Source organism: Streptopelia decaocto, assembly GCF_964273445.1.
Source record: "Streptopelia decaocto genome assembly, chromosome: Z".
Lineage (NCBI taxonomy): Eukaryota > Metazoa > Chordata > Aves > Columbiformes > Columbidae > Streptopelia > Streptopelia decaocto.
This window is the reverse complement of record NC_138657.1, coordinates 41,490,463-41,507,036: the sequence shown is the minus strand read 5'-3', so window position 1 is coordinate 41,507,036 and position 16,574 is coordinate 41,490,463. Positions and strand designations below refer to the sequence as shown.

Here is a 16,574-nt window from a genome sequence, read left to right as displayed (position 1 = left end):
ACCTTCCTCACAAGGGGAGGAGGAAAGGTAGGCACCGAACTCTTCTCTTTAGTGACCAATGACAGAACCCAAGTGAATGGCAGGAAGATGTTCCAGGGGAGGTTTAGGTTGGATATTAGGAAAAGGTTCTTCACCCAGAGGGTGGTGGAGCACTGGAACAGGCTCCCTAAGGAGGTGTCCCAGTCCCAAGCCTGACAGTGTTCAAGAAGAGACTGGACAACACCCTCAGACAAAAGCTGTGAACTGTGGAGTTGTCATATGCAGGGACAGGAGTTGGACTCGATGACCCTTGTAGGTGCCTTTCAACCGAGGACATCGTATGATTCTATTATTCTATAAGCAATTTCCATTCACCCACTATGGCCTGTGTACCTCCTGATCCTTGTCAGAGCTACAATAAACCAAAGCCTTTTAGCAAACTTTGACAAAATTCCCAGCTTGGAACTCCACAGTTCAAGAATGCCTTGTCTTTAAGGCTTCAAATGCACCCAGCTCAAAGTCTCACATCCTGACTGCTCAACAGTCACCTTGTGCAGTCCCCACAGCAGAATACAGCTGGGCTGCTTGGAGTAGATGATGCTGGAGGTCAGCAGGAGTCCACTCTTTGGACCATGGCATAGTTAGGTCACGTCATTTACACAGAAGCCCATGCAGAGCCACTCAAGCACAGGGACTCTTGCATTTGAACACCAAATGACCACAATGGCTTTGTGATCCCAAACCCCTCATACATGGCAAAACTCACCTCCCAGCATTACCTCACAGATTTGGCATTATTTGTTCTCAAATGACAGATTCCACTGCAGTATAATCCAGTATCATTGGCCATGGTCACTTATGTTGTAGACCATAGTATTCGATCCTTCAGCATTTGGGATGGACTTTTCTCTCCCTTCAGATATGCATCTAGCAAGATGTTGAAACAGCTGCTGTAATAACATACACCATTTCTTCTCCAAATGCAGGAACTGTAGTTCCCACACTCCTGAGCTAAAGCCTTAGAAGTATGTTCATCTCACTGTGATTTCTGAGTTTAGAGACAGCAAAAGCTCCAGCGCAGGAAGTGATACCTCAGTACGCTTTGTTCACTGTAAACACTTGTGCTCTACACAGTCAGCATAGCAACTGATGAAGAGGACAGAAGGTCTCCTGAAGGCCCACAAGCCTATTCTGGCTTGCACTGGAGTACAGCTGCAGGTCCTACTGCTTTCAGCATGCAGCTGACTGATTGGGTAACCATGTCCCATCACTAGAAGAAAAGGACAGGAATACTTTCCACACAAAGCTCTCAATTACAGGAAAGCCCCCTCCATTCCCCCTTTAATAATGGAGCATGTGGGACCACCAGTGAAAGCAAGTGCACTGAAAGGCAAACCATCTGACCAGTACTGATGTTGGAAGAGTACTGGCTCCACTTTCAGCTCTCCCTCCCTTTGCTTTAACTTTCTCTAGCTGACATTTTTGTTTCTCTTCTCCACCACCTCCCAGAGACTGCCTGCTCCCTTCCCCATTAATTGCGCACCTGCTTGGGCACTCCTGTAACCACGAACAGGTTACAGCAGTTCTCATGTTGCCCCCATTTCTAAGCTTATTTGTTGCTCTTCCTGATACCTTGTAAACCCTTAAGGCATTCTCAGACACGGATCCAGCCCTCTTCCATACAGAATGAGCCCTAACCCTCTACTTTTCCTCCTGCTCTCATTCCCCTTCTATCTCCATTTACTTGGAGTTCAGCTCCTCCACCCTACTGTCTTTACTGTTTTCACTCCCACACAGACTCTCCAGGACCTATTTCACCTGCAGGACTGTTTCCCTCCACCCATTCCAAGAGAGCCCAACTGTCAGAAGCCGTAGCAAAAATGTTGTTTTTCTTGAAAGGCAAGCTGTTAAACCAATGTCTACCCTCCTCACCAACAAATCAAGGTTTTAAAAGTGAAAAGTAAAATCATTTGCAGAATGGCAAGGGCATGCAATCAGGCAGGGTGGAAATCAGGCCACTTGCCATGTCAGTGGTGGTATCAGCTAGCAAAGGCTGCCAAATGGAGTGCTCTTCACTGTCTGGCTTACTGCATAGCTGTGCATAATGTAGCAATACCCCTGTAATACCTCGTATGTCCAGCCTAAAAAGGAGCCAAGGAGGAATACTTAGTTGAAACATAACCTTCTGCTTCACTTAGGCAGCAGCTCTTCCAGTCCCAGCATGCACTCAAACACTGCTTTGAAGGTCATGTACAATGTGTTTCAAAGATGCACAGGCTGCCTCTGCCTCCCCTGAGCCCCAGCTAATGAAGACCTTACAACAGACTCCTCATCTTCAACGTCAAAAGGGCCACACAGTCTGGAAGCAAACAGCCCCTGGCCTCAACTGAAAAGACTTATGCTGGCACAGCAGCCTAGGAAGTAAGGACAGAGGTGTGATCTTCAGAAAGGTCAGATCCTTGCCTAGATGTCACTTCTAGCCTCTACAGCTCTCAGGAGGGCAAGCAGGACACAACAGCCAGGCAGCAGCAGCAGCTGTGTCGAAGCAGCAGACAGGTGTGGACAAGGAGCCTGTGCCCCCAGCCCTAGAACATCCCAGTCTCCACTTGTACAGCTCTCCTTACTTTCCCAAGTACACTAAACAGTGGTGGAAGTCTGCTCATGAGTCAGGAACCACCTGGCCAAGTATGAGCGAGCTCTAACCCTCTGCTCCCCTCTTCTCCAGCTTGCTTACATGGACAAGCACAGAATAGCACAGGAAGCATCACTTTCGTTCTTCTGTGTATTTCTCTGTCCCCAGCACTAAGGCAAGAAGAAGTTCCTCCTGTGAAAAACAAAGTTCCCACCTGTTCACCTTCAGAGGAAGAAGGCAATGAGGAAGGAGGTACTTGCCTCAGTAGTCTTCTTCTATGGCAGCTGTCAGCATGCCATGAATACTCTTAAAACACTCAGACTTCAGATTAAGAAAACAACACACTCAAACCCACAGCATCAGCTCGACAAAACAAATCTGGGTAGCTACTGCAGGCATAGTTACTTCACCCCTCACCAATAGTGCTACAAGAGAGAGCTGCCTGGGACTTCAGGGAGCAAGTAAATTATACTCACGGCTACTTACAGCCTTAAGATAATGCAAGAATTTCTTAGACTACATTGTCAGCTAGGAATTTCCAGAATAGCCATATTTAGGAAATGTGAACCAATCCCTGGTAAGACAGTACCCAGTTCATACAGCAGGGAGAGATAAAGGCTTTTAAGCTCAGATCAGTGACAGAGATTCAAGTAAGGGGCTATTTATTGTTGGCATAAAAGCCTCCCTTACATCATACTTACCCCACTGTGTTCTGGTTAAAGAAGCGATTTCACATGATGATGTGGAGCAGGAGGAAGTAGGGAAGACTGCCCCTTTCATCACTAAATGGTCTGGCCTGGCTTTTTTTTTTTTTTCCTCCTCATTCACAATCCTAAACCAGACTGAACTAAGAAATACTCCTTTCTCATCATGCCCTTGCTGCATGACCAAGCGTGCTTTCCTGGAGTTAAGTTACTTCTAACTTGTCTTCCTGACACTGACAGTCTCTCCCTTTCAGGATTGTCTCCTGTCTTGCCACTTTTAGTGACACTGAAGGCTACTAATAGAAAACTGCATGAGTACATAGATAGGAGTGGGGAATACAAGGCATCATCCTGGAAGCCTGGTCCAGCATATGAGGTAATCTGTTCTTTCCAAGTCAAACAATTCAAAAGTCACGAGTCCTCACTACGTGCATTTTGCAGATAGCCTGACAGAGGAATACATAGAACAAAGTGTTGCACACAACATCTGCACAGGAATTGAGGACACAACTTACCAGGCAATTTTCACATCACAGAACTGGTAAATTAATCTTTCCATCTGGAATTTTTAAACAGCAACCAATAACTTTGATTTCATGGCCTCTCAAACACCCCCTCCATTTTAATGTGATTTTTATCACGAGCATTTAGGAAAAAAATTAGCATCAGGAAATGTTTGGTTACAACTTTATATGTCAGCATACTTGCCATTCCAGACCTTTACTTTGGCTTAGAAACAATATGTCCACTCTTGGATATTTATTAAGCACCCAGTTTTGAAGTGATGAATTTCTACCTCAAGTTCATACTGTGGGAAAGTAATACTGTGTAAAGTCAGGAACTTGGCAAGAGACCAAGCAGACAGAACAGTACAAACTTTCAGGGCTAAATTGTATTCAGCAACATGACTCAGGACACAGTTATACTTGCAGATGCATTGAAAGGACATCCAGTTTCAGTGCTAATGTTTCAGCAAAGTGAAAATCTGACAAGACATACTGGAAAGGTTTTGTACAGCTTCCTTTATCTGTGCTGTTACTGTCCACTTATAGCAGGGTGGGGTTTTTTTCTTGCTACTGTGCCAATGTGACTACACACAAGCAATGCGTCTTCACACTGCCTTTCTGCAGAACGCCTTGGGAAGGCACGCTCATTTTTTTTTCCATATACAGCCAAACTCTCATTATGTTTTTCCATTTGTTTACTCCAGCATGCCTGTAAAATGGAATACCTATTCTTCCTTACCGGCTTAAATGTTTGCAGGTTGCAGTGCCTGCCAGACAGTCCGCCTTCTCAGAATGGTAATGAATAATTTACATTAATAATTCTACGTCAGTCTGATAGTTATCAACAATGTCCTCAATGACTTGGTGAGCAAGGATTTGGGCTTCCATCTTGCATATTAGGACTTGGTAAGGATAAACATTATGTGTTTATCTCAATAATTACTGAACTTAGTTTTAATCTGTTCAATAGGTGTGGTGTGATCTGGTATCTCCTTTTTTCACGTCTTTCAGAATAAAGTACCTGTAGGCAACAAGAAGTTCACATACCATTATGTTTAGAGCAGAATCACTCCAATACTGTTCTGTAGGTGCAAAAGACCCTAGAAGGAAACCCACCTGCTCCTTTTTCTTAACAGATATATCTGCTGTCCTAGGCCAGCAATAAAGCAGAGATAACTCCTGCTCCTCTACCACAGGATTTCTTAGATTTGAAACATGTCACCCTCACAGACACTGAATACTTTCTATTCCTCCCCATGGCCTACCAAGTGGAGTTAGCAGCAATTTCATCTGTGCTCCAGAATACATTTTGCTCCATCCCAGCCTGGCTTGACACTGTAGTACTCCCTTTTGTGCTCTTCTAGATCACACACACTCTCCTGACCCATCCTGCCTTTCCTGCATCACCACCCATCTGTGTCCAGGATCCCACCAGTCAGAAAGGGAGGTGTGCAGGCTGAAGTCATAACCAGGGAAACAAAGTTCAAAAGGAAGAGTTGCTGATTCAGTCCCTAAGGCAGGGCCAGGCTGAGGATTCTCTGCACTGTGCCAAGTGAGTCCTAGTGCTTCAAGGATCATAGAATTATAGAATCATTTTGGTTGGATGAGACTCTCAAGATCATTGAGTCCAACCATAATGTAACTCTAGCACTAAACTGTGTCCCTAAGAACCTTGTCTATACACCTTTTAAATACCTCCAGGGATGGTGATGCCACCACTTCCTTGGGCAGCCTGTTCCACTGCTTCACAACTCTCTCCGTGAAGATTTTTTTCCTAATATCCAGTCTGAACCTTCCCTGGTGCAACATGAGGCCATTTCCTCTTGTTCTGTCACTTGTTATTTGGGAGAACAACACCCTCCCTGCTACAACCTCCTTTCAGGTAGTAGTAGACAGCAATAAGGGGGTGGATCTGAGACAGGGAACTGGGGTAGAGTTCTGAAGGTTGCCTGGCTACTGCTAGGATGAGAATGGAGGTATGTTATGATTCTGGTGAGCCCTGTCACCTCATCCTCTCTCAGCAGCAGCAGTTAAAGTTGCTCTCCCAGGCACAAGCAGGCACGAGAGAGGGCAAGCGCCCTACCTGCACTGCACCGCACCTCGCCTCCTCCTGCGCTCACGGCTGCTGGGACACCCCGGGGCTGCTGGCGGCTGTCCTTTCCCCCACGGCTCGGGGCCGCCCTTGGCCCGCCTGAAGAGCGTCCTTGCTGCCCTTTCGCGGCCCGCGCCGCGCCCTCCAGGCTGTGGGGGCTCCGCGAGCCGCGCAGTGGGAGCGTCTCGCCGCGGCGGGGTAGGCTGGCGGCCGGCGGGCCTCGGCCAGGCCGGTGCCGCCTCCGCGCCGCACTCACCATGGCGTTGGAGCAGTTCAGCAGGCACACGACAGCCAGCAGGAACCACCGCCGCCGGTAGGTCTTGAACTGGAACAGTTGCCCCTGGCCACGCTCCCCCAACAAGCTCGCTACCTCGGCGCCGTCCATCTCGGCGCGACTCGGTTCGACACGGCCCACACGCTCCGCCCCCGCCCCCCCCCGCCCTCCCCGCCCCCCCCCGCCCTCCCCGCCCCCCCCCGCCCTCCCCGCCCCCCCCCGCGCTCCCCGCCCCCCCCCGCGCTCCCCGCCACCCCGCGCTCCGCGCCCCTCCCCGCGCTCCGCCCCTCCCCCGCGCTCCCCCACTCCGCGCTCCGCCCCTCTCCCCCGCCCCCCCGCGGTCCACCGCCCCCCCGCGCTCCGCCCCCTCGAGACGCCGTCCGCCACCCGGCACGGGCAGCGTGCGGCAGCGGTGTGGGCGCGCCCTGCGGAGCCGCCCCAAGACGTGAGACAGTCATTTCCCGCTGTTGCTGGGCGCGGCGCGGAGCTGGCTGCCGGTGCCCGGGACCCGGTTGTGCTCTGTCACGCTTGGCAAAGGGAGAAGTCTGGTGCTCCGAAACGGGACTGCTAAGGCGCTCGGAGCAGAAAGCTCTCGTTTCCCGTCTGTCGTTAAAACAACAACAGTAAAAACATTGCTAATGCCCGCTTGCTAGCTCTACCTTATCGTAAGAGTCACTGTTAACTCTTGCCAGGGCCAGAGAGGCTGCTTCAGTGGCTGAGGGTACCGGTGGCAGTAGGAGGAAGAAGCCCTGTGGGAGCAGACCTGCCCGAGGGTGATCACTTACTGGAGTAGAAAATGGATTAGAGGAGAATAAAGGAATGCTATCAAGACCCACACGGCTTTCAGCAGCCGTGGGATGTACAGTTTGGTGGTGGTTTTATATGACTGATTATGCTGCGGAGAACAGTATTTCTTCCCTCAATGCAGAGACACCCACACTCTTATCTCCTCAAAAACACAGCGAGGGAAAAAGCCAAGAGTATAAAGCAAATCTTCCTCAACTCCTAAACAACATGTTTGACTTCAGGGTGGTTGGACATTGGTAGTGCCTGGATGTCTTTCTCCCAAACCTGAGATTTGAGCACTACAGTAAAAAGTACAGGATCATTCAGGTTGGAAGAGATCTCAGGAGGTCTCTAGTCCAACTTTCTGTTCAAAGCAGAGTCGTTGAAGTCAGATCAGTTTGCTTAGGGATCAGCCTGGTCCTAAAAACCTCCAACAGTGGAGACTGCACAACCTCTCTGGGCAAGCCATTCTACTGTTGGACCAGTCCTAGGATAAGTGCCACAGTACCACCTTCAGATAGAGTACAATTCATTAACCACAACCCTCTGACCCAATCCAGCCAGTACTTTTCCCATCCAGTTGGCTACCCTATCCAGACTCTAATGTCCTAACTTAGGTACAAGAACACTGTGGGAGATGGTGTTGAACATGTTGCTAAACTAATGGTAGATGACATCCTCTCCCATCCATAGATTCTTTTACCAAAAAAAAGGCTATCAGGCAAGTTCACCAGCTATGATTTACCCTCAGTGAAACCAGGCTGATTATTCCCCATTGCCTACTTCTCCTTTGCATGTCCAGAAATACCATGCAAGACAATTTGGTTCATCTTTTTTCCATGGACTGAAGTGAGACTGGACAACATGCAGTTTTCTGAGCTGTTCTTTGAGTGCTTGTTGAATATAGGTGCAACATTTCTCCAGTTGGTAGACGTATCCGTGGCCTCTCAAAAATGATAGAAAGTGGCCTTGCTGTGGTATCCATCATCTCTCCCAGCATCCTTGGACACAGCCCTTCTGGTTCCATGGACTTGTTTGTATAAGTCAAGTTTTCTTGAGCAATCCCTGACTCATCCACTAATGGTCACCCTTACCCTCCCATGAATCCCAGGCTTTGAGGCCTGGGAAACCTTGCTGGTAAAGATTAGGGTAAAGAAGGCAATGAGTTCCTCAGGCTTGTCTATGTTCACTCTCAACCATCTTATTCAGTAACTGTCTCCCATTTCCCTTGTTCAGCATTTTACCACAAATTTAGCAGTTGAGGCACTTCTTACTACCCTTGACATGCAAGCTGAAACTCCAGTTGAGCTTTGGCTTTCCTGACACCATCCCTACATGCCCAGGCAATGTTTCTAAATTCCACCTTTGTAGCCCATCCCTGCTTCCACCTCCTATATGCTCTTCTTTTGCATTGGAGTTCTGCCATGATTTCCTGCTTACCCAAGCTGGGCTGCTGGTCTGTCTCCTTTTTAGCTGAATACTGGGGTGGCCTGTTTTTGCACTTGGTTGAAGCTTCAGAGACTTTGTCACTAGTGGAGACAGTGCTAGCATGAAAGGCTGATTTTTCCCCTGCTACGCACTGAAAGAGGCAGCTAAAAAGATGTCCTGAGATGCAGAATGAAGAAGCCAGGTATCTTATGGGTGCATCTTTCGGTTGACTAGCATCTAGTAAGTTGCAAACTTTCATCATGGTTGGGGCATTAGTAATATCTCCCTTCTGTATGGATTATCTGCTTGCTGCTGACACCATAGGTTTCTGTGCTGGAGTGTCTCTTCAGACACAGATTTTCATGAATCTGTAGGAACTTTACTGGTTTTGAGAAGGCTGTCCCTCTGCCAAGTTCCATTAAACTTGCTAACATGACCAAAAAAAAAAAAGGGGGGGGTGGGAAGGAAGGGAATAGGCAGATGTACCAGTTTAGTTCATTCTTTACTACCTAAGGAGCCCAGGTTAAAATGGTACCTGAAAGTATAATTAAGGACCGTGCAGGCTCTTTAGGTAAAGAGTATGGGGGTGAAGGTGGAATTAGGGTTGCTCAGACAATTTTTATTCTGACATTTCCTACCATTTTAACTAGCAAGCCTTGATTAATTTTAATTCCACATAAATATACTGAAAAGTGCTGTTGTTACATAAATGGATCGACCATCCACTGCTGTTCTGTCTTAGCCTGGTATTAGAAGCATAAGAAGACTTCCCCAGGGAACCCTGGATTTTGGTTAATGTGTACCTTTTAATGTTAATTGAAGTGTGTATTTGTATGGTTTGTGGCAGAGAGGGCTTGAAGACTCATTTTGCATACATGGAGATGAGCATCCTGTTTGTTTCCACAGTGCTCACTGGAAGGTGAATTGGAAGAAACCGGTAAAATCTTAATTTGCAAGACTGTCACAATGCAAGTCTAGGGCCCTTCATGAAGCAGATCATACATTAAAAAAAAAAAAAAAAAAAAAAAAAAGGTAGCAATAATTAAGAACACAGAGCAAAACAGTGCAAAGGAACTCCCAGACTGCAAGAGACTATTGCATTACTAGCAGGTACAAAGAGGAAACAGGAATGCAGAATTCACTGCACTGGCATGTTTGCAGACTGCTGGATCAGACACTTTTCTCCCAATGTAAAGATTAGTACCTTGCTTGGCAAAACAGAGCAAAACAGGTCAGCTGAATCAGAAAAATATCTTAAGAGACAGCAAAATGCATGCCCAACACTTTGGGTGGGAAACCAGTTGTCCAGGAACTGAATCTCTTCACAGTGATGCAGGTCCAGGAAATGGTTCCTCTAGCAGTTGTGAGCCTGGAAAACAAAAATGCCCCCTATGAGAACCGCTAGCAGCTGACAGAAGTGCAGGGAGCTAACAGTGCCACCTCTGCCACACTGAGCACCAGCGAAGGACTTAGTCCATTGTAAAGTCTTAAAATTTAATATTTTTCTGCTGAAAACAGTTTTAAAGACTTGTCTACACTTTCGCTTGCTCCTCCTTGTGAGGATGTTCCTTTTCCCAAGGCAAAGTACAGATTTGTCATCGTAGCTGTAACCGTTCCTGCAAATGGGTGGACCCAACCTGAAATTGGACTTCTCTGGCTAAAATAAACTATGTGCCTTAGAAAGTTCTGCTTGTGGACTCTATGAATGTGAAGTAAAACACATTCCTGATTGCTGTATCTCTCCTGCCAATCTTTTCTGAAGCCAAAGATAACTCAATGAAAGGCTTAAGACATTACCTGTTTCTTATTTGGGCATTTAGTCATCCTTGAGCCAGGTTTTTTTCCATTTACATCTATACCAAACTTACCTGCTCACATAAGACAAGCAAGTGGAATTATCAATATGTCTACATAATAATCACTGCCTCCCCTCTCCTTCCCTCCCTCTCCTCCTCTCCTCTCCTCTCCTCTCCTCTCCTCTCCTCTCCTCTCCTCTCCTCTCCTCTCCTCTCCTCTCCTCTCCTCTCCTCTCCTCTCCTCTCCTCTCCTCTCCTCTCCTCTCCTCTCCTCTCCTCTCCTCTCCTCTCCTCTCCTCTCCTCTCCTCTCCTCTCCTCTCCTCTCCTCTCCTCTCCTCTCCTCTCCTCTCCTCTCCTCTCCTCTCTCTCCTCCCCCCTCCTCCCCCCTCCTCCCCTCCCCTCCCCTCCCCTCCCCTCCCCTCCCCTCCCCTCCCCTCCCCTCCCCTCCCCTCCCCTCCCCTCCCCTCTTCTTTCTTCCTTCTCTTTTTTTCCCATGCCAAATATAATAAATTTCATGGCTTTGTAAACATGAGTAACTTCAGCTGTTTTAGAATTGTCATATGGAGCATATAGATTCATTATATGGAGCATATTTCATGCTCCGTTTAAAATAAGCAAGTGCAATATCCAAACAAAGTCAGTGTAGTTTACATTTGAAAGCAAAAGGTCGTTTTAACAATTAGCTCTCCTGATACAGCATTGTCTTTGTTCTTATTTTAAAAATATTTCTTCTCCAGCACAAGCGTGGCTTATTTGGTCAGCAGCGTTGGCTGTGGCTGTGGCTGGTCCTTGTCCCCTCGTGCGTGGACCTCTCCTGATGAAGGCTGGTCACACCCCACGCTGGTCTGCCCACTACAGCTGCCGCATGGAGCCATTCGGGGGGAGCCCAGAAGGGGGAGCATTGACAGCACGACAAGGTTTACCTCAGTTTTATCACAGCATTGGTGGGGTATTTGCGCTGTGTCCCCACTAGCTTGTGATCAGTGTGCTGGAGCAGCAGCAACCTCCAGAGAGGTTTTAGCTAGCAAGAAAGCATGAGACGGGTGTGACACAGACAGTGACAGGCACCAGTACAGCATGCTTCTCCACTGCCATGCAGTTGACTTTGCTCTGTACTACGAACCTCTGTTGTTAAGTCATTGTAACCACAAAGCTTTTCTGCCCTCCTCCCTTATTATTTTTTGTTGTTGTTCTATTGTAAGCATTTTAAAACATTTTGCCCTTAAACATTAGCAATGTTTAATCGAGCATTACTGTATTTTCACAGTCCTGGCTCACTGTTTTTTACTATCCTGGTGTATAGTCACATCTAACCAGTACAACACTGAGTTGTCTTTGCTTTATCTCCAATACGATAGCGGTGTCCCATTTAAAAGTCATCAGAGATGTTCTCAGCACCCAACCAGCTGCTGTTTTATTGCAGGCACAGTGCTAATGAGACAAGCAAACACAGTCTTTCTCTCAAAAACATTCCCAGATACATCCCTTTTTCTCTGCACAAAGAAATGTGTTATGTGGGAGCTAAAGAATGGAATAAGGAACCACATATTGTAAATAAGATTGGATGCCTGCTGCTCCCAGAAGTCAACTGCTGTAAATGCAGGTGCAGTGCAGCCAAGATGAAGATGAGAAGAGATGCTCAGTGCTGCAAGTGAGCTATCCAGGTAGAGCACACTAGAGACTTTGATATATCTGCTTTGCAGGGATGTTGTGCAAGGGCCATGTGGTTATTACATATAAAAAACCATCATTATTCACATTCCTAGGAATCAGTGATGACTGTGGACAGAGGCTCCCTGTTCTGCCTCTCTCTTCTGTCTCTCCCTTTCCTCTCTTGCCCTTCTTTCTGGAGGACAAAAAAAAAAGTGCTGGATGATTTATCTGTGCCTCTCCTGCACGTTTGGCCATCTTAGTTCAATTTCTGGTGTTTGGAAGACTTGCGATTTCTCTTCAGTGCAATTTACCATGTGATTGGATGCTCTGGTTCATACTCTTTAAGCTGGACATTTACCTAGTTTCTCAAACACTATTTAAAACACCAAAAAGAATGTCACCGTTTGTGGTTGCTAGTAACTACAGAGAAGCCCCCACCCCCAACCCCTTTTTCTTTTTTTCCTTTCAGTAGTCACTTTCACTAGTGTATTCCTTCTGCTTTATACCGCTTTGCAGCTGTAGAGAGCACTTACAATGTACAGGCTCAGTGAGGAGTATATAGGCTGACAGAGGACTTTAGACAACTCTGTGCAAAGGACCATAAGCACATTTCCCTTCCATTTTGCCTTTATCTCTGCACATTCTCCAGCATGGGACTTCTTAATCCCTCAACAGGAGAACACACAGGACACACAGTATATTCGCACACCACCAAAACATAGAGGCATGCGTGTTTACTTTACTCCTGGCCTTCTGCTGTCAGTTTGTGTAATTGCAGAAGCACAGTTCAATATTTTTATTACATAGTGGCTGCAGAAAGTGACACATGAAAACTTCAGAGAAGTCCAGAAGTAATTATCCTATTTAAGATTAGTTCCTTCTTTTGTTTCTGAAATAACTGTTGACCAGAAATGACCAGTAAACATAAAAGGAAGCAACTGGGCCCTAAACCAGCTGTGAAGGATAAGAAATGGCATGGTGACTGCATTTGTCATGCATACATTCAACACTACTGAAAATGAGAGCTAGCAACCATTTAGGAAAGAAGCACACTGCTGCATTACAAGACCCTACCTCTTTGCCAAGGGAAAAATCTGTCATCTATATAAGTAACCCTTGCACGGCCATTTACTGGTAACTATCAGAGTACACAACCAGGACCAGCAAAGAGGGAGCCAAACAGAACACTTGGGACAAAAATGTACTTCTTAAGGCACCGCGTTGCAGAATGAAGTTGAACTCAGGTTATATTTTTTCCCTGCAGAATTATTAGAAAGTCTTTCTATAGGAAATGTAGGGAGGTATTGAGGGAAAAGCTGCACTCTATTTTGCAAACTTTGTGCACTCTTGTTGTTGTGAAATTTCCTATTCTGGATTTAGTATTTCCTTAATACAAGATTATTCAGAGGAAAGAATCATTCAAGGTTCTCCTCTTGTTCCTCACCGCACACCCTCCCCCAACTTATTTCCTAGTTGGGTTTGTTTGTTTGTTTGTTTGTTGGTTTGTTGTGTTTTTTTAGTGCTTACTTTAAGACACAAGGAGCTACAGCTCTGCTTAGCTGGAAATTGCATGTTTTGAGTATGGGCTGTTCCTTTGTAAAGTGTTCTGTTGATGTTGGTTGGTTGGTTGTTTCTTAATCATGTGAGGCTTTACTGCATATTAGACTCTGCTTTTTTTTTTTTTCTTTCAATTGCTAGAGTGATCTCTTCAGCATTTTAATATTCCGGTATGAGAGGCTGTTTTGAGCCTTTTTGAACAGTTTGCTTGGGAAAAGGGGGTTATGCATTCATGCTCTCAGCACGTATCCATAGTCTTAGTCCCTCTCTGATGACTTTAGTATCTGCTGTCCAGGTTCACTCATGCTGAATGGAAGGGTGGAAATCCAAATGACTTTGATGTCTTATACATTTTGTAAAACTTTGTGTCTAGGAATACAAACCACTGGTACTGTGTTTAAGGGAAGGCAGAAGGAGGTCATGGATCTTGGTTTCTTGCCAGGTCCCCTAAAGCTCAGAAGCAGGAGTAAGCTGGGCATTTGTCACCCTGACTCCTGTTCCAAGCCATCCATAGCACATACTCCATCTTGACCCCCTGTCCCCTTGATCAAAAAGAGCTTAGGTTCATGAGGGGCACTCTAGGTGTTAGAGGGAGATGTGGCAGAGTGGTTATGGGACAGAAAGCCATGTAAAATATATCTTCGGTAGAAAGGAAAATAGTATAGCTGAAAATACAATCACACTATATAGATGTTCTTAATAGCACAAGTTTTAAAAATCAGTATTGTCATAGACAATTTTGAATATGTTTAGGGAATAATTAACATCTGTATAAATGATGGATTTTTTACATCCTGTGGCTTCAGACTAGGAAGCTGGAATAATAATTTGACTTAGAAAACTGGATAGACTACATAGACTGCAAAACTTCTAAGTGATAGACCTGGATGCATTTTTGATTCCAGCAGAAATCTCATTCAGATGTAACTGTCATAGTATTTACACATACTCAGGAGATACATTGCAGTGTTACACAGAGACAATATAAGGAGATGTTCATACAAACGGCAGGGGATAAACTTCATAGCACAGAGGCCAGTAAAGATAATCCAAGCAGAACTGATTGCTCATAAAACAAATGTAAAATGTGACAGCAAAGCCAATGCAGCCAGCTATTCTGGCTGATGTGGCAATATATGATGCTGACTTACTACTAATGCAAAGAAAAAACAACATGAAAATCATTTACTAAAAATTTGCGACATTAATGCTCTAAAATCCAGCTGTGTATTTCTGCATGTAGCACACCATCAACTGCATTTTCAGATGGGTTCCCTTGCTGACTGAAAGGTTTCCAGGAAGATCCTGTATTTTTAATGTAAATGGGTAAGTGTACACACCCATTTCATAAAGGCAAGGTTGCTTACTTTTTACTTACTCACTCAGAAAATGAATAAAACTGCTGGGAAAAAAAACATTCCCTAACCTTTCTCATGTGAGAAAGAAGTACTGCAAATTACAGCAGAGGGTCCTGTTGCCTCCTGAGACCCCAAATTCCCACATTGGAAGAGGTAGCTTCCTGCTGACAACAAATCAAGCTATTCTCCTCTGCTTTGTCTCCAAGTACAGTCAGTAAAACCGTTTAGTCTGGCCAGTTACTGAACAGTCACCAGGGCACAAGGAATTTTGTTTGTCAAGATAAGCTTTGAATTTGACACTGAAATCTAGAAAGAGACCAAACAATAAAACCTGAGTGTAGAAGCCTGCACCTGAAAATACACTTTCTCCTCCATTAGTCCTTTTATTTCTTGCACCTCAGCTAGGGCAGAGATGATGTCTGCAATGGCTGTAAACTGTTGTTTTCTACAGGACTCTTAGAGACTCCTGGGGACTTGTTCTTCACCACAGAGTGCTCATAAGCTTTCCTTCCAGTCAGCTGTTTTATGCTCATCACTTCTGACATCATTGGCACAATTTATTTAGATAACAAGGCTGGGGTTCAGACCCTAGTTTCTGATATCTATTTTTTTTTTAATACATGTAGGCCAGGTTTTCTCCCCTGAACTCTGCAATCTGCATGCATTAATGTAAAAGCAGAGGCTGTCCAATAATAAGGCTTCCCTCTACACTAAAATGAATATTTCAAATACCTTTGAGAACAGAAAAAACTATCTCTCTGCAACTTAGCTCTACAACCTACCTTCCATATTTTCATTTTTATAAAAGAAGGTGTCTTGTATAAGACTTAAAGCCAAAGGCATTCTTATATTTAAACTTAACTAATTTTCTCATTTGGCCTCTGGCTATTTTACAGCAGTTGGCAACTTGGAAGGTAGGCCTGTTATGCTCATTCTATAGTAAAAGCCAAATTAACTTTCCTACCTTTATTTAGGTTCAACATCTAGGCTCATTTAGATAAAAGACTTCAGAGTAAATCAATCACTGAAGCTCTCAGGGAATTTTCAAGCATATGTTAATGTCCTATGTTAATAGTTCATGTTGTTTTTTTAAATCTGATTCTAATTTGGCAGACAAGCACAGTTTCAAGTAACAGCATATTAACTAATTAGGGAAATAAAAGACTAAGTAGAATAATATCAGTGAACAGCAACTGTGCTAGATAATGTTCAATGTTTAAACTAGAGTAATTTGAAATTAATAGTGAACAAACCATGAATGGAGATACCTATTATGACAAAGCCCATTGACAGGAGAAGGTAGATATAACAGCATGGACTGCCATTTGCTGGGAACATACACGTGGCATGAACAACAAGCACTGCTCAACCCGAAGCTTCTCATGGTCTGTGATGTTTGGTATGCTTTGCCTTTGCTGTGAATTGTTCTGGATCCCAGGATCAAATGCACTAATTGCTTGCCTTAGAAATACGATTGAACAGCTGCAGAATAAGAGTCAGTCACATACTGGCAGTCAATTCCCCTTTGACCTGTTGTTCTAAGGCACATCAGAAATACTGTAATTTAACTAATCTCACTAATAACACAGGAAAATACATACCACACACAGTAGAGGGCAACTGCTAAGCTAAAAATCATTTGCATGAAATTGCAGGAGTTTTTCCATAGCACCAGTGTGAAAAAACTACTATTTTAGCATGTTTATCACAGGTTGCTGATGTTAAGTGTCTAAAAAAAAAAAGGTGGAATCTGCCCAGTTATCAAGATGCAAATGTCTGATACAGGTGTGCCAGTTTCAATTAAGCCA

The 16,574-nt window shown here is 45.0% G+C and overlaps 1 protein-coding gene across 7 annotated transcripts in view; it reads right to left on the bottom strand.

Annotated features, from left to right (window-relative positions):
- SLC49A3 (solute carrier family 49 member 3) overlaps positions 1 to 6,322 on the bottom strand; it is a 43,657-nt gene extending 37,335 nt beyond the window's left edge. For all 7 annotated transcript variants that reach the window (XR_014186310.1, XR_014186311.1, XM_082075640.1 and 4 more), the window contains exon 1: positions 6,170 to 6,322. Coding sequence is in view for 5 of the 7 variants with exons in the window: in XM_082075640.1 (XP_081931766.1) it covers positions 6,170 to 6,298 (129 nt within the window). In the remaining 2 variants the exon portion in view is untranslated. The remainder of the gene's footprint in view (positions 1 to 6,169) is intronic.
- Positions 6,323 to 16,574: the final 10,252 nt, after the last annotated feature.